The sequence below is a fragment of the Cryptotermes secundus genome, unplaced genomic scaffold, assembly GCF_002891405.2.
Source record: "Cryptotermes secundus unplaced genomic scaffold, Csec_1.0 scaffold139, whole genome shotgun sequence".
NCBI lineage: Eukaryota > Metazoa > Arthropoda > Insecta > Blattodea > Kalotermitidae > Cryptotermes > Cryptotermes secundus.
In genome coordinates this window covers 239,899-265,943 of record NW_019735555.1, presented here as the reverse complement: position 1 = coordinate 265,943, position 26,045 = coordinate 239,899, and the positions used below count along the sequence as shown (strand labels likewise).

At 37.6% G+C, this 26,045-nt stretch overlaps 2 protein-coding genes across 6 annotated transcripts in view; one reads left to right on the top strand and one right to left on the bottom strand.

The window, feature by feature from the left end:
• The window catches only part of LOC111869533 (odorant receptor 49b), a 39,625-nt gene extending 29,859 nt beyond the window's left edge, over positions 1-9,766 (bottom strand). Inside the window, exons 1-3 of one of the 5 annotated variants that reach the window (XM_023861138.2) lie at positions 9,634-9,766; positions 3,369-3,564; positions 2,143-2,296 (exon numbers count right to left, since the gene is read on the bottom strand). The gene's annotated coding sequence lies outside the window, so the exon portion shown is untranslated. Of the gene's footprint in view, positions 1-2,142; positions 2,297-3,368; positions 4,398-9,633 lie in introns of those variants that run through there. The other 4 variants (XM_023861141.2, XM_023861139.2, XM_033753465.1 and 1 more) reach the window with 4 other exon arrangements.
• Positions 9,767-12,075: 2,309 nt separating this feature from the next.
• Positions 12,076-26,045, top strand: part of LOC111869527 (adenosine deaminase-like protein) — a 24,001-nt gene continuing 10,031 nt past the window's right edge. The window contains exons 1-5 of the mRNA XM_023861125.2: positions 12,076-12,162; positions 16,061-16,209; positions 19,195-19,386; positions 22,492-22,729; positions 24,716-24,851. Coding sequence (XP_023716893.1) covers positions 12,088-12,162; positions 16,061-16,209; positions 19,195-19,386; positions 22,492-22,729; positions 24,716-24,851 — 790 coding nt within the window. The 5' untranslated portion in view covers positions 12,076-12,087. The remainder of the gene's footprint in view (positions 12,163-16,060; positions 16,210-19,194; positions 19,387-22,491; positions 22,730-24,715; positions 24,852-26,045) is intronic.

Here is a 26,045-nt window from a genome sequence, read left to right as displayed (position 1 = left end):
CTGAAATATATGCATGTTCACAAGTTCAAGACTGAACAGAATAATATGGCCAGTATAATAAAATAACTGAAGGAATGCAATGAATCATGAAAATCTCACATACACAGGTAGGCTGAAAAGTAATGCACACATGCTTGTAGAAAGCGAACAAAAACAAATAGCAAGATCGGGCAAAAAGTACATTAAAGTACAATTCTTAAGTTTCAAAAGCATATATTTATTTTTCAACATAGTCACTGTTAAGGCTAACATATTTCTCCCAACATGTAACAAGTTTTTCATTCCGTCACTGAAAAATTCTTCCGACTTTTCTCGAATCCAGGACTTGACAGCTGCCTTCACCTCATCGTCCGAGGTGTAATGATTACCCTTGAGGTCTGTCTTGAGTAGAGGAAGAAAATAAAAATCGCAAGGCGCAAGATCGGGGGAATAAGGAGGGTGTGGAATCCGTTCAAACTTCAGGTTTCGCAGAGCCTCTTAAGTTGCGCGCGAGGTGTGTGGACGAGCGTTGTCATGTTGCAAGATTATTGGCGCCAGGCTGCCTCTAACACAACAAACTTGACGCCGGAGGTGTTTTAGAGTCTGTATGTACTGAGAAGAATTTACCATTGCCCCTCGTTCCAGAAAATCGGTCACATAAACTCGGCGAGCATTCTAAAACACAGTCAAAAGAAGTTTTTTGGCGGATGGTTGTGTTTTGAACTTTTTCGCCTGAGGAGAAGACAGATGTCGATATTCAGCGCTCTGTCTTTTCTCTTCCGGGTCATAACGATGGACCCATGACTCGTCCGTCACAATATTCAAAAGAAAGTCGTCTCCTTCATCACGGTAGCGCTGCAAAAGTTGCTCGCAGCATTCCAATCGACGCTGTTTGTTCTCGCCTGTGAGACGGCATGGTACCCATCGTGCACAGATTTTACGGTATCCCAATTGTTCAATAATGAAGCCGACACATTCCTTGGATATTCCAATATGGTTTGTGATACGCTTTTGAGTGATTCGCCGGTCATTTTGAATCAAATCGTCGACGAGTTTGCGATGATTATCATCTGTGGCAGTGATCGGACGTCCGCTGCGTGTTTCATCAACAATTATGGCTTTTCCAGGCTCACAACCACGAAATTTTATTACCCATCGATTTACAGTAGACCTATCAACAGCATCGTCACCATAAACAGCCTTTAAACGACGATGAATCTCAGTAGGAGTCACTTTTTCAGCAGTTAAAAATTTGATAACAGCACCCTGTTTAACTCGTGTTGACATAGCACTAGAACACGTCTCCATACTTCCACTTCTCGAAATACACTGGATGAACGCAACGACCTCAAACCTGCGCACGCGTATTAAGGGGGAATGTTACTTCCACATGCCACCTGGCGTGCTTCTGAAGGTCATTTCGTTCGCGCTCTACAAGCATGTGTCCATTACTTTTCAGCCTACCTATGTATATGAGCATTTCTTTTTATAAATTTGCTACTTAGTGAAAAATATGGCCAAAATAATATTCTTGGGGGTAAAGAGCAGCCGGTGTGTAGGGCTGACAACCTTGCTGCCATCTATCAGCCGACTGTCTAGAAAATGTGGGAACCTCGACATCTCACAACCCTATGAGCCCCCACAGCCTGTTACAGGGATATGTTTACTTTACTTTTACTTCATTTTTACTAAAGGAATATACCCATAATAATGAAAAGCTGAATAATATACCCAAAATAATAAAACAGCTGAATAAAATATGTAAATACTATTAACAAAAAAATCCTATTCAAGAAATTGATAATAAACCTAATTACAAAATACACTGTGAATCCTGATACTGATTCTGCTTCTCGGTGTTTTATGCTGAAGCAGATAACCTGAACATTTTGAAATAAGTTACTTCAGGGCATCTACAAACTGTCCCACAGTTGGGTTATTGTTTAAACTACAGTATGAATGAACTGAATCAAGTGTGTTCTCATGCGGATTCTGGTTCATGTTTTGGATATTAAGGCAGTTAAAACCCGCCTCTTTCACTATCCTCCACACGTGCTAGGCAGCAGTACTGTCAATTAGCAAACCATTCTGTGAAGGAAGACAATGAAGAAATGTGGGTCTAACATCCTTGAGGAAGATCCAACTATTTATCCCCATACTTGCCTCTTCCATTGATCTATATGGGGGCTGTTATCAGTGAGTGGGCAATGCAGCGTTTTCATTGGGTCAACACATGTTCCACCATTGAAATTATCGAAGAGGTTGTCATCCTCATCAATAAACATAGTTGTTGCCAGGTATTCACTGCAGCACCCACCTAAACAAACATAAAAAAATGAAGTTAGTGGGCTTCCTTACATAGTGGATTAATATTTCTTCATATTGGAAATAACACATATTACTGTACATGGGACTGCAGTTATAAAAAATCTGTATATCTGATTACATTACTCCTCATAGTAAAGTCGGTGCTACTGTATTCTCTCATAAATCATTTTATTGACAGTGTTGTCTGCTTTCCCAGCATTTTTAATTACCCTAAAGACATTAGTATTTGTGACATGTAACTTGCATTTTGATATACAGTTTCATAAATAATTAATGACAATGACATTTGAGAACTGAGTTCTTGGAACAATAACTTTGAAAACTATCCCTCATTACTCTCATGAACCACTTCTATCATAACTGAATATACTTCATTGCTTTCACTTTCTATGTAGGCCACAGTTCATGAAGACTAGAGCACAATTTGCAATGCTGCAAGTCCTGCCCTGACTTCCAAAATCCTCAAAACCCTCAATGCAGTCAAAGTTCTGACTGAAATGCAAGTTCACTCTGATTGACATTTCATCAAACTTGTGACAACAATGATCTCTAAAAGACATTTTATGCAGAGACTGTTGGAGTGTACAAAACACATGAGCATTGATGCCTGTCTTAAATGGAACAGTATTCAGGATGGAATGAAAGGACTGACTGGATGGGAGGGAGAGTAGTGTATGGAGAATATAGAATTTCGGGCGACATTTAAGGAGAGAGAGAGCCAACACTTTGTCATCAAAATTAAATCTCCTGCCCTTAGGCCTCTGTCTGTTCCTAAACACTGCTGCCAAAAGACTGGCAGCCTCTAAACTGAATGAAGATGAAAGATAATCCATCAGTGGGTCACTGTCCACATCACAGATTTTTTCAACTTCTTCCCCTTATATTAATTTTTGAGTGTGCAATGTGCACTATCCTTATTCCAAATATGTTCGTACAATTTCCCTTTCCATGGCATCAATTCCCAAAGCAATGCCAAATTAAGTTCTTTTAGCAGAGAATGCTTTGCTCTAAGCTTTGAGGAAGACATGCCTGAGTTCCCCATTAGAAACATTTATACTTACAGAGCTTAGAGGAAAGGAGGTTTCTTTCACTGCAAAGGTGCTGGCTGCTGTTGGTGATGGTTGCACTGCAGACATCTGACAGGAAGCAGAAGAACTATCTGCATAGACAGGAACAAATGTACAGCAGAGGGCACCAATGTCTTGCTACAGTTTCTGGAGGGAGACCGGTCATACAGGTCATCTTCAGGACTTGAAACTGAAGGCAAGGGATCAAAGAAAAGCATATGTAATGAAGGTTTGGGAGGTTGTGGGAGTGACTGAGCAGCAGAATATGGGCCACATGTACAAAGTGTACCCTTTGTGCTGTAGATAAATCACTTTCTGAGAAATGTCTGCTGCAAAAATGTTTATTGTACAGCATTCTTGTAGAATTAATAGTGCAGGATGTCCCAATTCTTCTAGCCCATACCAAAACCCTTTAAGAGCAGAATATACTGTCTCAAAATCCATAAATAATTCATTAACAAACATTACAAAAATGGTGCAGGTGCTGCAATTAATAAATCTAATGCGGACGTTGGCTAAACTGAATTCCTTCGTTGCATTAAGTGACACATAATAAAGTCATTACATCATGAAACAGACATATTGTTCTGAATCCCTGAAAAAGTTGGATGACAAGCAACCAGGGGCAAAGCGTAATTTCTTTCTTTCAATTTATACTGCAAGAAACAATACACAAATTATAACTAAGACATATAAAGCATGGAATACACCGTTTACACAACAACAATTAACGTTCAAAACAAAGAAGATACTACTGCATCAACATTTGCTTTTATTACGCTCATTAGAGACGCAACATGTTTCGACCATTTCATAGGTCATTATCAGGCATACACAGCACCGGTCTGAGCTGTTGTGTTGTAAACATCAGTTTATTCATCAAATAAAGATCCTTATTGTGTCTTGAAATTAAATTCAAATGTAAATGTATAACAAATCCTGGGTGAAATTTAAAGCTAAAGTCCTTATATAAAAATTTGTAGTCTAAAATTACAGAAGTAAAGATAAGAAATAAAACATTAAACCAAGAGAACAAAGATTAAGACATAAAAATTAATGTAGTGTTTTGTTGGAACACTCTGCGACCACTAAGTGTAGGCCTGCTTTTAAGCCAGAAGAAGCGACTACAGCGTGGGGAACCCGCATAACGGAATCTTCTTAGTAGGATAGGTTGTGTAGCCATGACCTCGGTAATGTCTTAGAGCAGTGCTTCTCAACCGCTGGGCTGCGGTCCAGTAGTGGGCCCTAGCATCAATTATACTGGGCCGCGAGAGGCTCTTCTGGAATTTGTCATTTTCATTTTCTAAGCATTTTTCTTGAATAAACATTTTATAGTGGAAATATTCTGAGGAGAATAATATTTGTGTCGAGAAGCTCAGGCACAGAACACCTAAATCTGTGTAGCAAATGTCAGTGACCAAGCCACATATTTTTAAACATGGAAGTGTTCATGAATGATCGGGAATTTTCAGACATCCAAATCTTTCAACATTTGGGAAAGGCAATACCGAAGTTTATGACCAGTCATAAAAATTGCTTGCAAGCCGATTACAACAATGGGCGGCATATCCTCTGTTCTCAGAACTGAGTGAAATAACATCTGTGTTGCAAATGTCAGTGACCAATCAGCAAGGAAGTATAAAGAAAATTTTTCCACTGAAATTGAAGTTCAAGGCAGTCTGTATCCAGTTCTCAAATCTAGTAATACTGAATACTGTTTCTTCACAAGTTGACATCCTTCTGCTTCTTCCCCTACTCAGTAGACTTCTATGGTGAGTTACAATGCATAAATATTTTTCTCACTGGCATTTTTTCCAAACCAACATCCTTAAAATCAATTTAATAATACAATAATCAATTTTACGCTGAATAACATAAGTTTTTGGTGATCAGCATGGGATATGTCAATGAAAATTATCACAACTTAATTTAATGATGTTGGTCTGAGGAAACTATAAAATCCTACAAGATTTCTTTAGTCCTGTGATTGATAACTAATTTAAACGTAATTTTATGTTTGTTAACATGCCACACTGTATAAATAAGTGTACTAATACTCTTTATGATTATGCTATAATTAATTACTAATATTACGTTAGCTTAGTTAGTTAGTTAGTTACTTATTGGAGAGGGTGGGTTTCCCCATGCACTTAGACCTGTATTGGTCCATTGTGCTTCCCTCTATGATTTCTACCAGTCTCTATATCCTACCAGTACTGGTGCTTACCATCAGTCCCGTCCAGCCAGCGAGACCGGCTCTACTAGCTGAGAGGTATCTATAATGCTTCCCACATCTACCAGAGGTATTAGAGACTGCTGTTGGGTGGGAAACGTCCGTAATTTGGCTCAGTGACCTCCTTTGGAGATATGACGTTCTTTTACATGCCGTACAGCTACGACACGGAACCCACGGCTTAAAGTCCCTCCCGGAGGACTTGTTCCCTGAATTTTTCCACCCTTAAAAATTCGATGACCTCCGCCGGGTATTTGAACCCGCGTACGAGTCATGAGGTGGGAATGTTACCTCCAGACTACGGAGGCCGCTTTTACGTTAGCTTAATGCATGAACTTTAACAAAACTGGAAAGGTATTTACATGTAAATTTGATGCGACTGGGCCCTCGTCTTATAAAAAAAGAACTTACTGGGCCACGGTCTCATATAGGTTGAGAACCACTGTCTTAGAGAGCTTAAGCTCAATATACAATAAGTGATATATATTAGGTTGTACTTATGAATGGAAAGTGTGTTGGCTGCCCCCTGCCCTTATGCTGTCGCTATAATGTAGTAGTCCCCACCAACGGTATCTCCACCTTATCGTGGTGGTGGGGTTTGAGAGCTCCTGAGACCCTGAGAGCTATGCCGGTGGTAGCGTAGCTACTGGTAGAGCTACCCATGCGGGACAGGTGAAGGGGTAGGAGCCAGATAGAAAGGGATACCCTGGTCCTCCAGGTTGGGGGTTGGGCATGAGGCCAACAACCTTACACCATAAAAACTAAATTGTTCAGAAATCCAAGGAAAGAGTAGCGAGATGGACCTATTCAAGACAACCTGGAAAATGTTTAAAGGATTTGAAAATTGGATCTTGGAATGTATTATCTCTCTACAAAGCCGGAGCACTAAAAATGCTACTTGAACAACTAGATAGCTATAAAATAGATATCACTGCTATACAAGAACTGAGGTGGTTGGGTAAAGGAGTCATGGAAAAGAGGGATCATGTTGTATTCTATAGCTGTCAGAAGAAGAGTGACATGTTTGGAACAGGTTTTATTGTTAATGAAAAAAGGAGGCATCTTATTTTAGACTTCCAGGCAAAATCTCACAGAACATGTAGGCTACGAATTAAGGGAAAGTTTTTTAACTATAGCCTTATTTGTGCACATGCCCCAACTGAAGATAAAAGTGATGAGGAGTAAGATTCCTTTTATGACGAATTGGATGAAATAGATGGCTAATGCCCAAAAAGGGATTGTAAAATAATCATAGGGGACATGAATGTTAAAGTGGGGAATGAGGATGTATATAGATCGGTTATTGGAAAACATAGCCTACATAACAAGTCAAATGATAATGGGATGAGATTAATAAATTTTGCTTCCTCAAGAAACATGGTAGTAGGTAGTACAATGTTTAATCACAAGGATATACATAAACGAATTTGGAAATCCCCTGATGGAAATGTGTTTAACCAAACTGATCACATCCTAATAGATGTAAGACACTGATCAGACTTGATGGATGTCAGGAGCTACAGGGAGGCCAACATTGACTCTGATCATTACTTAATAATATCAAAAATTTGAAGCTGAATATCTAATGCAAGGAAGATACATGGATCCCAGGCTAAGAACCCGTATTGTGGAAAATTGGTGGAACAAGGAGTTGCAACCAGATATACTGGATTAATTAGTGAATGCCTGGCAGGTCTCTCTGACAGTGAGGATGTCAGTGAAGCCTGGAGGGCCCCCAGAGATGTTATTATAAATGCTGCTGGTGCAGTTTTAGGACGAAGCATAAGAATTGGTTTGATGGAGACTGTGGGCAAGTGACAAATAAAAAAAACCAGGCATATAAGAGAATGAAGCAAAAGAACCATACTCAAGGGGCCGTGGAAGAATACCGTGAAGCAAGAAGAAAAGAAAAAAGATTGCATAAAAAGAAGAAAAGGGAATATGATAAAAAAGAACTGATTGAACTGGAGCATTTAAGAAGTTCAAATGAAATTAGAGCGTTTTATCAAAAACTAAACAACAGTCGAAAGGACTTTCAACCTAGAACAACCTTATGTACAGATAAAGAAGGCACGATATTGAGTAGCGATGAGGCAACACTGGAAAGATGGGCGCAATATTTTTAGGAATTATTAAATGGTAATGCCTCCGAACAAGTGGAAGGTGTGACCATAGACTGGAATCAAGGAAATTTTGAGGCTGAAGATTCAGCGCCGACCATAAAAGAAGTTGAACAAGCTATCAAAAAATTGAAAAATAATAAAGCTCCAGGAATGGATCTCATCATGGCAGAATTGGTGAAATTTTCAGGCCCAGAATATGCTAAGCACTTACATCAGCTAATAGTTAAGATATAGATAACTGAAATAATCCCAGAGGAATGGAACCTAAGTACTGTATGCCCTATCCATAAGAAAGGTGATGTCATGGTATGCTCTAACTATAGAGGAATTAGTCTGTTGTGCATAGCATATAAAATATTTTCCAACATTCTATTTAACAGACTCTCTCCCTTTGTGGAAGGCATAATTGGGGATTACCAATGTGGGTTTTGTCAAGGAAGATCAACTAAAGATCAGATTTTCACTATTTGCCAGGTCCTTGAAAAGTGTAATGAATTCCAAATTGAAACACATCATCTTTTCATTGACTTCCGATCAGCCTATGACTCCATAGATAGATAGTCCTTTTCTGGCAATGGAAGAGATGCACACTCCACAGGAGTTAATCGCCTTAGTCAGAGCCACTATGAGAAACACCCAGTGCCAAATTAAGATTCAGAATATGTTGTCCAGCCCTATAATAACTAGAAATGGAGTTTGACAAGGGGATTCCCTAGCCTGCCTTTTGTTCAATATAGCATTAGAGAAGGTAGTTAGAGATGCAGGCATCAACACAAGAGGAACTATATTCTACAAGTCAGTTCAAATTTTGGCATTTGGAGATGATATTGATATAAATGGTAGAGCACAAAAATCTATGAAAGAAGAGTTTGTTAATTTGGAAAGAGCAGCAAAAAAGATGAATCTTCAAATTAACCAAAATAAAACAATGTATATGCCGGTGGCTAAGAAAGACTGTGCTAATGGACCTGCATATATTGAAATCGGCTCATATAAATTTGAGGTTGTATGTAGTTTTACTTACCTTGGATCAGATGTTAACTGTAAAAATGACATCAGTGATGAAATATAAAAGCGTGTACTTGCGGCAAATAAATGTCTCCATGGCCTTAGGAAACACCTGAAATCCCATCTAATACCCAGGAAAACCAAAACTATGATGTATAAAGTACCTATAAGATCTGTGCTATCTTATGCCTCTGAGACCTGGCCACTGTCAAGATCGGATGAAAGACTTTTAAGTATATTTGAAAGGAGGATCTTTAGATAAATTTGAAGAAAATGGAATATGGAGGAAGAGGTATAACCATGAGCTATACAAACTATTTAATGAACCAGACATTATTGGATTTATAAAGGTGAAAAGGCTTGAATGGGCTGGACACATAATACGTGCTAGCGAGAATAGAATGATTAAGAAAATACTTAATACTAAACCATAAGGAAATAGGAAAGTGGGAAGACCAAGATTGAGATGGGAAGAATGTCTGTGGCAGGACATAAGAATTTTGGGTGTAAAGACCTGGAGGAATGTAGCATCGAATGGAGAAGAATGGCGAGCAATCCTGAGGAAGGCCAAGGCTCACAAAGGGCTGTCGTACCAGTGATGATGATGATGATGATGATGATGATGATGATGTAGTAGTATAACATAATCACAGTAAACTAGAGTTTCTTGAGATTATACAGACCTTCTTTTGGGTCAATGAGAAAGATTCTTAACATCTCATAATATTAACATGATATGCACGAAATATGAGAAGAAGAATTTTTTACTTCGTGTATATATTTCTAATTTCATTCGGCACAGTAAGGATAGCATTCATATACAGAAATAACATGCATGCAACTTTGTGCGTAAACGTTGACTCCCGCTTCACATCAAATCAAAATCCATATTTACCATTATGAATATAACATACCACCATAACTTCACAAACTGCACACAATTTATCCACCAACGGAACACATCAAATCAAAATTCATACTTATAGATTCCCACGAAACCCACCACCATAACCTAACACGTGAAACTCTTCGTTATTGGTGGGCAACATGGCTACCGTTCGTCACGAGTGCAACACTGCTGCCATCTCTACGCTTACTTTCAGTAACGAGATACAAATTGGCCGCCAGTGCCGATAGCGCAATCGGTAAGACGGTATGCTATCATACCACCGCTTTATATGTCCCCCCCCCCCGGACCCATAGTTCACAAGAATAGCAATAAATAATTTCGCAACCAAATCTCTTGTGCTTATTTATTTATTTATTTCATATCATATCCATGGATCATTGTACATGATATAGGACAAGTCAAATACTTTACAATACAATAAGTAATAATAATAATAGTAATAATAATAATAATAATAATAATAATAATAATAATAATAATAATACAATATATAACACAATGATATAATAGTATACAAAGATAATAAAATTATGATTCGAATGATATATATCCTGGGTGGTTATGGTTATGGAGAGTTTGATGGAATGAAGATTGGCAGGGGAAACCGAAGTACTCGGAGAAAACCTGCCCCAGTGCCACTTTGTCCATCACAAATCCCACTGGACCAGACCGCCTCGGTGGGAAGCCAGCGACTAACCGCTTAAGCTGTGGCACGGCCTTAGAGATAATATTGTCTGGTATGTTGCTTCACTGTAGTTTATGGTCCTGGTCTCTGTAGTGCTGGTGAAGCTTCTTGAAGTCTGCATATCTCCAGAGTAGCCTGTTCCGGTAAATCTCCACTGTGTTAGCTTGGTTGCTGGAAAAGGGAAAAGAAAACTGCGCAGTAGCGATTCCAAAACCAATTATTCATTACTTATGTGATTATAATTGATTAGAGCTAGTGCTTGCCCCATACAAGAGAAACTCATCCACTTTGTAGAAGCAATGATTAAGTAGGTAAGTTTTCAAAGCACTTCTGAACTTGAATAGTACTGGTATCTCTTTAATATGTAGTGGTAAATGATTTAGCAGTCGAATTCCTACATTGTTAAAGTTGTTCTTGTATAGACTTGTATTACATGGGACGATGTGTAAGTCGTCTTTTTTCCTTGTATTGTATGAGTGTAATCCTGAGTTGGTTGTGAAATCATTTAAATTGGATTTTATGTATATTAAAATTTCGTATATATACAAAGATGGTAAAGGTAATATATGTAATGATTTGAAAATTTGTTTACAACTAGTTGTTTTTGGGACCTGGGTCATAGCTCTTATAGCTCTCTTTTGTAATTTAAATATCAATTTTGCTTTTACTGAGTTACCCCAAAATATCAGTCCATATGATAGCAAAGATTGGAAATAAGCAAAATATAACGTGCGGACAGTCTCTAATCCAGTCACTCTTCTGACTACTCTTAGGCCAAAACATATTTTACATAAATTGTTTGCTAACTTTTGCGTATGTATAGTCCATCTCAGATGCTTATCTAGCCAGACTCCCAGAAATTTTGAGTGATCTGTGTAATTGATGACAGTGTCATAAATCTTTATTGAAGGGCATTCGAGTTGTAGTTTTTGAGGATGATGAAAGGCTATTGCTATTGTTTTTTCTTTGTTAATAGTTAATTGATTCCACTCAAACCACTCTGTGAGTTTGTTTATTGTTTCATTTGTTTTCCTTTGAATTTCGTTGGCGCTATTTCCTGTTATAAAAATGCTAGTATCATCAGCAAAGAACGTTGGTTTCCCATGCTCTATGACAGCCTCTAGGTCATTTATGTATAATAGAAACAACACTGGTCCCAGAACAGAACCTTGTGGGACGCCATGGCTAATGGGTCTCTTTCGGGATAGGTAATTACTGATTCGATTAGTTTGTTTACATCTGTATGTAATTTCTACTTCTTGCTCCCTGTTTTTTAAATATGTTTGGAACCACCTTAGTGTAACCCCTCGTATTCCCATTCTTGCCATTTTTCTTAGTAATATGTCATGGTCTACTAGGTCAAACGCTTTTGATAAATCTAAAAATAACCCTATACTTGCTTCTTTTTCATCTAGTGCTTTGTAGACAAAGTTCTTGCACCTTTACGTTTTTTTTATCTGTTTGGAACTGGGTTCAGAATCACTTCACTCGTATCTTTCGGAAGGGATATGAGTGAAGTGATATTAAACTTTGTTTAAAAAAAAACACAATGGAATAAACGCCTCTGCAGTACAAGGTGTTAGAGTTGCAAAATTGTTTATTGGGAGAAAGTTTCTCACATTAATTTAAGATTTCCTGCACTTAGCGTGCGAATTAATTAATTCGATTATTTTCGTGACTTGTTCGATAGTTTGCAACACTCGAATATTACTGCAGCTACCTTTTCTTCGGTTGTGCCTAACTTCAGTAGAAACATGCGAGCGGGAACGAGTGATGATAATATGATGCTGCAAGTCAGTGATGTATTTTGTAAGAGGTTACCGAAAGTGGTCAGTGTTGTATGTTTATATACAGTAAACGAAAGTTACCAATAAATAAATGCTGAAACAATAATTTAATTTAATGTAGTCAGCCATGTCGTAACTGAATTATACAGATGTTCTTGATAATTCTTCATTACAACCATGTTAATTGCTGTGCATAGTTGTGTCAATAATTATTTTGTTTTAGTACCGTTTAAAGAATAGGAACCGATTGTGCCTGCTTTTTGAAAACATAGTTCATATGCACGTAACATCTACCAACCGTTGGCGAAAAATAATTTGTGTGAAAGTTACCATTATTAACAAAAATAATGTCTATGTAGTCAGTCTTCACATTTTTTGTTGTTTAGATATGTATTTAATTCTTCTTAGTTCACAATTCATAATCGTAGTGTCAAATAGTAGGCTAGATAATGGGGGTTTGATCCCCTATGGCAGCAGGGACACTTCTCTGAACTTGCACCCTCCTAGCCTATCCAGCTGGTACCAGGAATTCTTTTCTGCAAAAGTGTAAAATGGCTGGGGCATGAAGCTCATCACTGACGTCCACCTACTGTCAAAGTTAAGAATGCATGGAGCTATACCTGCACTCCTCTATATTTAAGCACAGAAATATCTTCATGGCATGGTGCTTAATTAAGGAACTCTACCTTTTGCCCGATATCATTGACAAATCTGCCCAACTGCCCGGGAAGATTAGCAATCCTTGTTTTTCAGAATTACTGGATTTTGGACTTTGCCCATCATCTGGTATTCTGAAAACCAGAGAACATGTTTCGGAAACTGGATCTGTATCCATCCTCATGTGAGTGGAGATACCCTATTCAGTCCCTTACAAAGAGCTGGACCAGTGATTGAGGTTAGATCTATCTAAGGGACCCAACAAGGTAGATGTCACCCCCCTCACCTGAGGACAGACACAGATCCAGTTTCCAAAACATTGTTCTCTGGTTTTTAGAATACTGGATGATTGACAAAGTCTAAAAGCCTGGTAATTCTGAGAGTTATACACCATCGTTAGAACCCTTTTAAAATCCTTGTGCTGTTATATGCGTGAATAATGTTAATCTGCATGGACAAAAGTACAAAAACACTGAATTCACAATTTAATATTATTGTAAGGTAAAGTGAGCATTTTTTTTTCTTGGAATTTTTTAGGGACAGCCATTCTAAAGTCACTGGTGGGAGCTGGAGAAGGTAGTTTCCTTTTAAGTGGTACATAATACACCCTGTTTTTTATATATATATATATATATATGTGTGTGTGTTATTGGACAGTATCAATAAATTTAGGTCTGTGAAATGTAGCAATACATATATAATGAAAGTGATAGGATACAGTACATGAAAGTAGTGAACTAGCGTATGCACTTAAATATAATATGTAAGACATAATTATTTTGACAGTACCTTGATTATTTTGAAGAGGAGATCCTTGCAGTGGCATGGTATTTATCTGAAGAATTTATCGTCTTCAGTATTCCACGATTTGTTGCAAGTTTTTCACTAAATGCTTCACATAACAAGTTTTTATTCATTTTCACTCCCAAAATGACTTGTATTGTGTCCACATGAACTAACGACCTCTTCAGAACAGATATACTTGATACAGGAAAACACTTTTCAATGGGTGCATTGCTGCCAAGCAAGCACAATAAAAGTTTAGTAACCTCCTTCATGCTTCCATGTGGGGCATTTTTTTCTTTCAAATGCACACACATTTCAGACCATTTCTTACAGGGGGGATGGGAACTAAAATGTTCACTTTCTTTTTGCAATGGATAACTGCATAAATAAGTATATTCATCAAAAGAGGTTTAGCAAGGAATGCATTTTGTGCTTCTTTGCTTGGATATTTGTCATCGAAGTCCTCTCACCACTCGCTATAGAAAAAACGGAGCAACATGCAGTACATCTTATTACAGCAGTATTTTCTAAACCAGTTGTATAAATGGAAATTCAACTTTCAGTGAGTCACTGAATTTACACTTTTGCTTTGAAAGCATACATTACTGCAGGGGAGACCAGAAATTAGTTGTGTACAACACAACAGCTGCATCTTTTGCAGCTTGTATGGTGTGTTGTGTTGGACTCAGCTACCAGCATTATTTCCAAGATCCCCAATCTCAATCGGATAGAGGGCTGTGTTTACACACAGGGCTGGTATGGATTCGGTGCAAAGAGAAGAATTCCTGCCCCTATTTGTAACTGAACCTCAAATGCCCAGCCAAATTGAGTTAGTTACAATATGCTTCCCAGACTTTGGACTTCAGAATAAAAGATACCATCATTCATGTTCTGTTTTCAGGAGAGGGAGCTGACCAACTCTGTATCTGAAGCAGAAGATTCAGTATTCACATCAAAGCCAAGCACTGAAAAATTATCCTAAGCCATTTCATTGTAATGTTATATTTTAGCGTCCTGTTGCACTGATTTAAGTCCATGATTTATTTAAACCGTCTTGCAGTGCATACACTCATTTATTTCCTTCTCTCCCTCGCACTACATGTTTCGGCATAATAATGCCATCTTCAGGTGCTTACTTATCCACGCCAAACTAGTTCATTGCATGCCTTGTTCTCATATTAAAATAACTAAAATATGTATCTATCATATACATTGTCAAACGTTAAAAATATTAAAATTGTTCCTGAACAATAGATACATATTTTAGTTATTTTAATATGAGAACAAGGCATGCAATGAACTAGTTTGGCGTGGATAAGTAAGCACCTGAAGATGGCATTATTATGCCGAAACATGTAGTGCGAGGGAGAGAAGGAGATAAATGAGTGTATGCACTGCAAGATGGTTTAAATAAATCATGGACATTTCATTGTAATTCACATCCTGACAAATTTACCTGAGATTCCATTTAATGTTATTCTCCCCCATCCCTGTCATTTTTCCAAGTAGCTGTTGCCCTGGAGATTTTCCCACAAACATTCTGAATGTTTTTCTTGCTTCTCTCATTCTAGATAAATACCTTTGATGTAAGTACGAGGTCTGACAGTTTAATTCCTGGAATGGCCTCAGCGAGTCGCTGGGGTGTTGAGTCAGGCTAACTTATGTACCCAAGCACGTTTGGACATGTTCCAACTTGTGTCTACATGAGCCACAGACCAAATGAGTCATTTGTTCCCAAGCAGCAGAGAAAGAAGTACATGTCCTGTCCCTGCCTCCTTATCTAATGGGGGCTCTCTCCCTGGGGACAGAGTGGCTTGGATGTGAAGCTGACCACTCATCTTCATTTGCTACCTGGATTAAGAATGCATAGAGTTGTCCACTTACTCACCTATGTCTTTATGGTTTGGTGCTTAATTAAACACAAGAAGATTATGTTGTTATCCTTTTGATACACGTACAAGTTACTACGGCCTCCATACTGCAAGACATTGGGTTGTAATACTTCCCCAGGACAGTGGCATTGAAGAAGACTGATGATACTTTACGTGTAGGGCACCTGACAACTGATCATTAATATAAATCTATATTAAACACAGAAAGGAGCCAGTACAGGGAATTTGCTATGAGATATGCAGAGAATGATTTGTGGTAGGGAATTTTCTCTTTGCTGCCACATCCAAACTGGCTCTGCGTCCTACTCAGCCTCCTGTCCAGTGGGTTTGGAAGACCTTATCCTGGTGGTAAAGCAGCCAGGGCATGTAGATTATTATTCACCTTCATCTCATGCTGAGGTCAAGAATGTGTTGAGCATCTCTGCTCCCCAGTATGTCTTTATGGCTCAGTGCATAATCAGTCACAGAGAATGCCATCTTCATGCCATGGTGCTTGATTAATTGTAGGGAGAACTTTACCTTTAACAGCAAACATACACAAACCAGTAATCAATATTTTACTTTCCATTTATATTCACAGTTTCCACTTCTAATATCCGTTACAGGAGCTACATGCCCATCTTAACGGATCACTTAGTACTAAAACTCTGAGAGAACTCGCCAACTTACAGAAATCACTTTCAGGCAGTGATGATGCTGTTTGGAACATACAGGAAGCCATCATAGAGCATGGGCAGAAACGAACACTGGAAGAGTAAGATTGTTTCAAGACACCTGGTTATAGAATTAAATATGATTAACATGCATTGCATATTGTTTTTGCTTTAATTTGTGGTTATTCCATAGAATTTGGTTCCTGGTAGACTAATGGTTTAGATACAGTAGTTGCAAGCATTGTTCACAAAGTGAAAACAATTCTGTATTTCAGCATCCTGTTGCAAAACTTTAATTAAAACGTCTATGTATCCACAGTCCATCAATAATGCAACAATTGTTTATTCACCATTTAACACTTAACACAACATGTTTCAGCCACAGATGGCCATCTTCAGGTGTCTTAATGCGTCCAAACTGTTACGCTGCTCTGATGTGCGCTAAAACTGCGGGCTGCAGTCCACTTAAAAATAACATAAAAATAATTAATTAAAATCCATTAAAATTCCCATTAATTTTTCATTATTTTTGTAATTATTTTTAAGGGGACTGCAGCGCGCGGTTTTAGCACACATCAGAGCAGTGTAACAGTTTTGATACATTAAGACATCTGAAGATGGCCATCTATGGCCGAAACATGTTATGTTAACTGTTAAATTGTGAATAAACAATTGTTGCATTATTGACAGACTGTGGATACATAGACGTTTTAATTAAAAAACAATGTTAATTTAGTAATTTCCAAAGCTGGAATAGCTCAGTCAGTATAATGAACAGGCTATAGCCTGGAAGATAATAGAGTAAGAGTTCAATTGCTGGCAGAGACAGTGATTTCTCTCTTCCCCATGTGTTCACACCATATTTAGAGGTCTGCCCACCCTCTAATCTAATGGGTTTCATTTTACCACTTGATAGTCATGTAAAACCCAAACCAAAGGATCATAAAATCAATTTCCATTGTTGCAGCAGCTATCATATACACAAATATGCCACTGATATTCCTGTCCTTATCTCAAAATAATGAATCAGTGACATAGCTGTTGCACTCATACTTTGTTTTCAGGAGGAACTAGGTTTGAATATTGACTATTCTGATGAGGTTCCTCAGTCCCTCTAGGCAAATGCTCAGATACTTGGTTATAAGAAGGTTGTAACAGTTTCCACATTCCTCCCAATTCATCATTCGTGATTTGAGGCATTACAAACTATGCAGTTCATACAGCAATGTTAAATAAAGCAAGAAACAGCAACAATATTTACAAATAAAATTTGTGCCAGTCATGCAGTTTGTTATAGAGATATATATGATTCAAAACTGCAGAAGAATGTGGGAAATGTGTATGGGAATCTGACACAAGAAAGGCAGATTATACCCACATTAGTGTATTAGCAAAAGCTGCAATTTTAAACTGAACAAAAATAAGTCTCTTCCCAGACTTATTCCAAGCCTACTACATGAACAGCACGGTCAGTTACATCATTTGTTTACATAATTATATCCTACTGTCTTTAAAGAAGTATAAATGTAGCTTAACTTTATATGCAGAAGTTAGGTAAATAACAAGTATTTTTAATGCACTTGTGAATTATATTTCCACAGTCTTGACCAGTGCTCTCTTCAGCTTGTACACACCAGTATATATACCAGCAAACTTGTCAAAAGTCACATCTGACAGTGCATTGTATGTTACACCCTTGAGGCTGAAATAGTATGAAAGTATCTGTAAACATGTATTTTTAGGGAGAAGAAAGTAGGCACTGGGAATGACCAAAATTAAATGCTCATGCAGCAAGCTAAAATTAACGTTTCTGGTGTTCACTTACTATAACTGAAAAGTTAACTTCATAGCATAATTTCATAGCTTTTGGAAGTCAATGTTATCCTTCACTGAGTAATCATACATGCTCTTCATGTATAATTTTAATTACTGAAAAATTCTTACAGAATTGTAAGTCCATATGTGTAATCATATGTGCACCATTTTAGAAAATATTTTCAGAATTTTATTACTTCAACTTTCCTTATATGTAGAATTTCTTATAAAAAAAGGAATTATTTTTAAAACCTGGCATAAGAACTTTACTCTTTAGTGTCAATTATGTAAGACTGGTGTGTGAAGAGAAGAAAAGAGAATATAGAAGAAATTAAAAAGAAAAAAGTAAATGAATAAATAAAATAAAATGGGACTTACATATTGTACAATTGTACAATATTCACTTATTAAAAAAAAATGTTTTTGTTCTCTTATCCCCACGCTCCAAAATGAAATACAGCAACTCCTGATTATCCAACATCCAAGCATTGAGATTTCTCATCCAACTGGCCAATTTGTGATGCACCTATGTTCACCCATTACATGGTAGTTCTTCCAACTTCCACTAGAAGTGCTACCCATAGTCCTTCCTCATGCAAGTGATATTACAGGCAAGGCTAGTCGAATTTGTGAATGTGTGTATGCAAATTCTTTCATATATCAATCCATTACATTTAAGAAGTCTCCAGGCAAGAAGTGAAAACTTTGTTGTGTTGGCTTTGTATTGGACTTCTCATTCAACTGTTGCAACCCATTTCCCACGCGTGGCGAATAACTAGGAGTTTAGTGCACTAAGTTCATTGATTGATTCTTGGTTTACTTAAAGACATTATTCCATTGGCACAGATAAATGCACCTAGTGTCAAATGATGAGGGAACTGTGAATCATAAACTGGAAAAGATGTGAATGAAAGTAGTCAACAATTTAAGGTATTAAAACTGCAACTACCTGGAGGAACTGAGGGTGACCAGGAAAACCCTTGGCCATGATATCCTGTCTCCAGGCAGATATTCAAACCCTGAGCCTTCTGAAAAGGAGACACTATAGTGTAACATTTGGTAAAATTATTGGTATGACATTGGACACTTTTTTTTTTTGCTTATTGTCTTATATCAGTCACTTCTAAACAACTGCATTTTGTTTTATTATGATATGCCAAGTATTTAATTTTTCATAATCATTATATTCGGAATGAAATGTACTGTTGTCAACTGAACTGTTGTGCGACTGAACAGGACTCTTTTTACATACTGCACTTACATTTGTTCAGATGTTTTCAACTGTTTGGTATTGCACACTCACTGACAACTACACCTGCTGCTGTCTACAAGGCAACACAAGATGTCATCAAGGAATTTGCAGATGATGGTGTTCTCTATCTTGAACTTCGAAGTACGCCACGCAGTGTACCAGGAGTTATGTCTAAGGCTCAGTACATACAAGCAATGGTGGATGCTATTCAGTAAGACAGCAATGTTTTTGTCCTCTTGCTTTAAAATTTTATATTATGCTCATTCAGGTTTCCAAAGTTATCACATTTATTTTCTTAACCACTTTTGCCTTAAAAATACTGGCAGAACTCACACCTGATAGAAAATACTGGAAGCATAAAAATGAGGAAGGGGCATTTATTTATATGATACTTAAAATAAAATCAAAACTGAGAACTTTATGCTGGCATTCACAATTAAATCTGCCATTAGAGAAATTCATATGCAAAATCCCAGGAAATGAAAACTTTGTGTAGCATTAATACTCTATAGACTTGTGCAGGGTATTTTTTAATGAACTTCACGCAGTCACGGCCGTACGCTTCACTGCGACCGGTGCACCACTGGCTGCAAAACATGTGAATTTTACCTATGACTAAGCATGCCGATAACATATGGAATGAAGAGAAGTTCTTACCTTTGTTCACAGATCACAGGAGGTGTTGAAAACACTGTCCCTCTACACATGAATATCTTTCGAAATTAATTGTTTCGTTAAAAAACACACGTACAACATTCCTTCTTGCACTTTCAGCACACCAGGCACCAACTTTCACTGGATGGCTTCAGCAATTGTGTTGCCATTCTTGCACTAGACTTTGACTTTTGAGCTAGACGTTTCAGTGATTTTCTAGGTGTATGTTACAAGTCTTATCCCTGTGTCATCTAACTTCTCCTCAGTAAGCACTCAATGCTTATGTTTGTTTTCTTATCTATTAAAGAGTCCCCGTTGTTCTAAGTTTATTCACCAAATTATGAATTGTCTACTGGGAACTCTTTCATCACAAAATTTAAGTGGAAAGTTCTGCCGACACTTTCCAACATATCCGTATTTCATGTAGGTGTCATACAGAAATACGTGTTCTAAAGTATAGCAGACAATGTTGTGCCACAATGCTGACTGTTAACTGGGAACAAATGGATCATGGCACTGATAACTACTGCCTACTGCCCACTGTGTAACATAATACTGCGTAGAGGTCTAAAAGTTATTTTCCTCTATTCCAAACATTATCGGCTATAAAGCATACTGAGTCAGTGACAAAAATTGCATGCGTTTTGCGGCCAGTGATGCACCAGTAGCAGTGAAGTGAAAAGCCATGAACGCATCTAGTTACTAAAAATATTCCCTGTATTTGAATCTTGAATAGACTAACTAATTCTGAAGTTTTCTTCAGTCGATCCAGTCAAATGCTAGGACTGTACCTTGAAAAGACCATGGCTACCTCCTTCCAAATCCTTACCTGCTCACCACTCTTAATCATTACTCCATCTCATTCTTGATTTACAGAACTATTAGCTGTCTAGGTTATGCAGTGTTTAATGACAGGATAGTTTTTGAATCAGCTGGAAAGGATATCAAATACTGATGTGGCCTCTTGTAAGGTACTATCCCACTTTCTAGAGAGCCTTGAGGAAGATGCAAAAGACTATTACATATACTTGGGCTGAGGTTTGGGTCTGGGGCCTCAAAATTAAGAGACAAAATTAAATAATTTTAAGTTGCAGTTCTCTTACAGAATTAATTTAGCCATACACAGAATCTTTATCCCAGCCCTTTCAGTCCCTTGATCATAACCCCTAGGATGTACGAGTATCAATGTATAACATTGTAGATGTTCAATGAGCATAAAATTATCTGTAACCTGGTGGATACTTTAATGAATTTGCTTATACTGTAATGTTTTGGTTTCCTGAAAATGACAAAACATACTTTTCATATTAGTATTACTTCCACTCTAGAAATAGTGGAACTTCATTCTTAATTGGTAGCATACCCATATACAGTATTTCACTTCACAAAGGGATTATCAAGAATCAGTTTATAAACTTTATGATACATTGNTCTGTCCACAAAAATGCATAAAGCTTCTGCACAAAACGTTTCTGCAGTATAAATGCATGCTGCTGACACACTGTCTATATTTTATCTGGCAAGAGGAGAGGAAGTTTATGTTTTCATTGCACATTCTCCAGTCACTTGGCTTACTGTATACACGAGTGTGGGCGAGTTCTTATCCTACTTTTATCCTTACAAAACTCTGTCTGTTTATATGTCGGACTAAACACACAGAGGTACTGTTCTTGGAATATCCCTTGAATGCCCCTTGCGTCCTCGTCCCTTCAGAATCGACTGTACCGCATTCTGAATGGTGTAATTTACGAGCAGCCTCTCAATTTCGGCTTCTTCCATGCGAAATGGGGCCATGGTGCATAGTTGAAATTGCGATGTTTTATAAGCGTTACAAATAGAGGAGACCACTCGCCATCATTGGCCTACTTCCTGCTAATACGAGACTGATGTTGCATGTGTGCGCTTCGCGTGGAAAACAGAGTTACATACGGACAAAGTGCATGAATTGTGACGTCGGACCCTGCATTCAGTTACATGCAACATTCAGTTAGATGATGCGGGATGGAAGACAGTCTACTTATAAAGCTGGTGTCCAAAAATAGTGTAAGTAGAACAAGAATTTCTATCTTAAAATTAGATTTTAAAACACTGTGCGCACGCGTGGACTGCAAGTCACCATACGGTGTTGTTCGGCCATGCGGCTTTACTTTAAAGGTCCCCATATGGTGTCTTTCAGCTCATAAAGTTTAAGGGGATATATGAACCCATTATAACACTAACTAAATGACTTCATGGGAGCTGACTCCTTGAGAAGCCACCAGCTGCTCAGCTACTGAAGAATTTCCAAACATTTTATGGAACCCAAATATTCATTACCATGTTCACAAGAGCCCTCCACCAGTTCGCATCCTGAGACAGATGAATCCAGTCCATACCACCTCATCCTATTTCTCTAAGATCCATTTTAATATTATCCTATCACCTACATAAATGTCTTCCTAGTGGTCTCTTTCTTTCTGGCTTTCCCACCCAAATCCTATATGCAGTCTTCTCCCCAATGCATGCTACATACCTTGCCTATCTCATCCACCTTGATTCGATCATTGACCCATTATAACACAGGCCTCAAAATATAGTCCTGTTCTAAAGCATATATACTGTTCAGCTGCTGTGTAGTTTACTGTTCCTGGAAGATAAAAGCATGATTATTTTTTTTCTACAGAAATTCCACTGATGGTCAAATCCTTGTAAAATTGATGGTGTCATTAGACCGCCAGCAAGGACAAGAATCTGCAAGTGAAACACTTGATGCTGTTCTAACTGCACATTCCCAGAATCCTAAACTTATTGTAGGACTAGATCTGAGTGGAGATCCAATGAAAGGGTCACTGACAGATTATCTGCCAAGCTTGGCTCATGCTAGGAATGCTGGACTCAAGATTTCCATTCACTGTGCAGAGGTTGGTATTTGTGGCCATAGTATCACTTCACATACAAGAAACTATTATAAAGGAAACAATGTTTATGAACATGCCACTTCACTCCTGTTATGTGAAGTTTAAGTGTTTGGAGGAGATTAATATGTAATCCAGCTTCACCCATTACAATTGCTTTCTGGATACAGTTACTCAGACGTTCAGGCATTATGAAAACTAAAGGTGAAAATATTGAAGGTAGGAGGTATTGGACTTATCACCACTAAACAAATCTAATATATTTGTTGGGATTACCTAACACAGTGATACTCACTGCATGTGGCCCAACTTTTACTTTCATGCAACCCTCAAAATGTGTAATTCAATTCAGTAAAATCTTGTTCCACTTGGGGGATGTAAGGTGAGGTAAAGCTGTCCCAGTGCTTAATTAATTAAGCAACATGCCATAAAAATGTGTGGAATATAGCTTCACCATTCTTGACCTCTGCACTAGATGGAGGTGTGTGGTCACCATCATGCCCCAGCTACTTTGCCCTCAGGGAAAGAGCCTGCTTAGGAGGCTGCTGGGTGGGTCCCAGAGCTGGTCTGGATGCTGTGGAGAAGATAAAAATGGCTTGCCCCTGCCAGGAATCAAACCTGGGCCATGCAGCCTGTAGCTGGAGCTATCCCGGTGCTTAATTGGGTGATATGGCACTTTCAGTTTCAAGTAGAATTTCTGTCTAGAAGCTGTCAATGCCATCTGGTCATTTATTATGGGATGAGAAAGAGACTGTCAGATACAGAATTTACCAGAAAATGCAAGTTTGGTCAGCAAAACCTTTCAGTATGGTCTTGCAGTAAAATAACTGTTTCACATTTTGAATAAACATCCCTCAATGAGGAGATATTCAGAAAACTGAAATACATTAAACATAAACACGGGTCGAGACACACCCACATATATATTTAGATAATTTTCTTTGACTTGTTTCAAAGAACCAGCAAATATAGACAATATATTTTTTTTTAATTCTGACCATCAGTGTAAAATATGACTAAAGTTCTGTGCAGTAGGTGAAGTTACCGTCTTAAAAAACATTAAATGTTGCATAATCATATTTTATTAAATACATGAATAAAATCTTCAATCCATAATAACCTCAAATTTAGTTGATTCTATGAATTTTATTGCATTCTTCAATGGGAATTTCAGTACTCATATGCAATGGCCTGAAACAGGGCACTGAAAATGTATACATGGCCCTAACTTGATTTCTGACGAGTAGTATTGACCTAACTCCATGTTCAGACCTGCTGTGGTCTATATCAGAAGTCCTCAATTGAATAGGCTTCCGCAAATTAACTTTGAGAAAGACACAACACTGATACCGAATTCTACACTTATTTTACTCAAATGTCAATTTGATAATAATTTGAAAACCTGTAATCACTAAATTTCATTATGTAACTTTGAGGCTGGACATAATAAAAATTCCCAATTTTGCCCCCATCAGAACTGGAGATTTGAGATATTCCCAGTTATCCACATGAGGATTATTTGGTTTGTGAACTGTCCATGCACCTACTTTATTTAAATTATTGTTCTGATTTGTTTAAAGAAAAGCATGTGGTCATATACACAAGTATGGTAAATAAAGCATTCCTCTCTCCTGTCCTTCACATTACACGTTTCTACCAAACTATTTCTGACATCATTTACACACTAAACCTTGCTGTGGAATATAGAAAATTAGAGGAGAAAATAAAGAGACTTGATACTATACTGCTACTATTGTATTTATAATTGATGAAATGACCCTCATACCACTAGCCCAGATAGTCTAGGATGCAACATGTGTGTGTGTGAATTAAAGTAAGATAATTTTGGGGGGATTATCAAGGTTATTTTATAGACTGTCCACATTCCCTCCTTCAGCTCAGCTAAACTGAAATGTTGAAGTTGATCTGTTCCAGTGTCAAGAACTAATCATTTAATATTCTCTGAAAAACACAATCTTAATTTGATTCCAGATACCGAATCCAGATGAGGTGGAAAAGATTTTGGACTTCCACCCTGATCGTTTAGGTCACTGTACCTGCATTCATCCACTGTATGGCGGATCTCAGGAATTATGGATTAAACTCTTGAACTCTCACATTCCTGTTGGTAAGTACAAAATGTGTTACTTGTATGACAACTGGTGTGGAAATTTGAAATGCTATGAAAGTTATTGAACAGTTTTGTGTTCTCTACACACTGTACATGAATGTATAATGGTAAGATTTCTGTATCTCCAGATTCTGATGAAATTTGGTAGTGTCACAAATTTAATTTTGGCCCATTTCAGTGCAATATAACCACCATCTTCATCACAGCTGAAATCAGGATTTGTTTTTCCTCAGAAATGGGTAATCCTTCGCAAAAACAAATAACATAGAGCTCACTGAGATTCACAGCTTTTAGTTCAAACATTTTAACATGATGTGTAACTAATCAAATACAAGGAAAAGCAATTGATCCTGGCCTTCATGAATGGAGGCACAAGCAGTTAAACCTTAAAAGACAACATATCAGTATTAACCAGCATGGTTCCCAATGACATAACATTCGTACCATTTTGTGTCAATAGGTCAGCACGGAAACAGACCACACTGACAGCATGTGATCTCTTATGCCCTACTTTATTCCTTAAGAAAAGAAATGGGTATGTTGATTCATGCAATTCATTATAATATTTAATTGCACAACAATTATCTGAAGTGTAAAGTGATGAGAATCTCATCTAAGGCAGACTTAGAAAATGAGATGTCAGCACTGTTCAGAATTTATCTTCCATGTTTGAGATAGCCAGGTGTTTTCTTCATAATACTGTACTTACAATAAAAGTCTTATTAATTCATAGTATCACCAGTATGAAATTCATTGGTGCCCTCAACCTGGAAGATACATTTTCATATGTTTACACTGTAAGAATCATTAAAGTTTTGCTAACATATAATATGAAATATTTTTTAGATCTGCTAGTGACAGACCATGGTTAATTTATAATTCATCTCACAGAATAAGGGTCATGTGGAACAGATGTGTTAATGGAAAATAAAGAGAACTATAAAAGGAATAGTTGAACCCCTGCTAACATGTGCCATTAACCCAGAAAACAGTCAACCTGAATACAGAGTTACTTTGTCTCTTGAGGAGAGACTTTTCAGATGCAGTCAAATGTGACACAGTTCTATCATTGTCTTTGTTATGATACAGTCCTGTTTGTTATCCTTTTCTAGCCTTGTATGTTGTTCACTGTAACACAACTAAAATGCCGAGCAGATAAAACCTACCATTGAAAATTTGATAATTCAGACT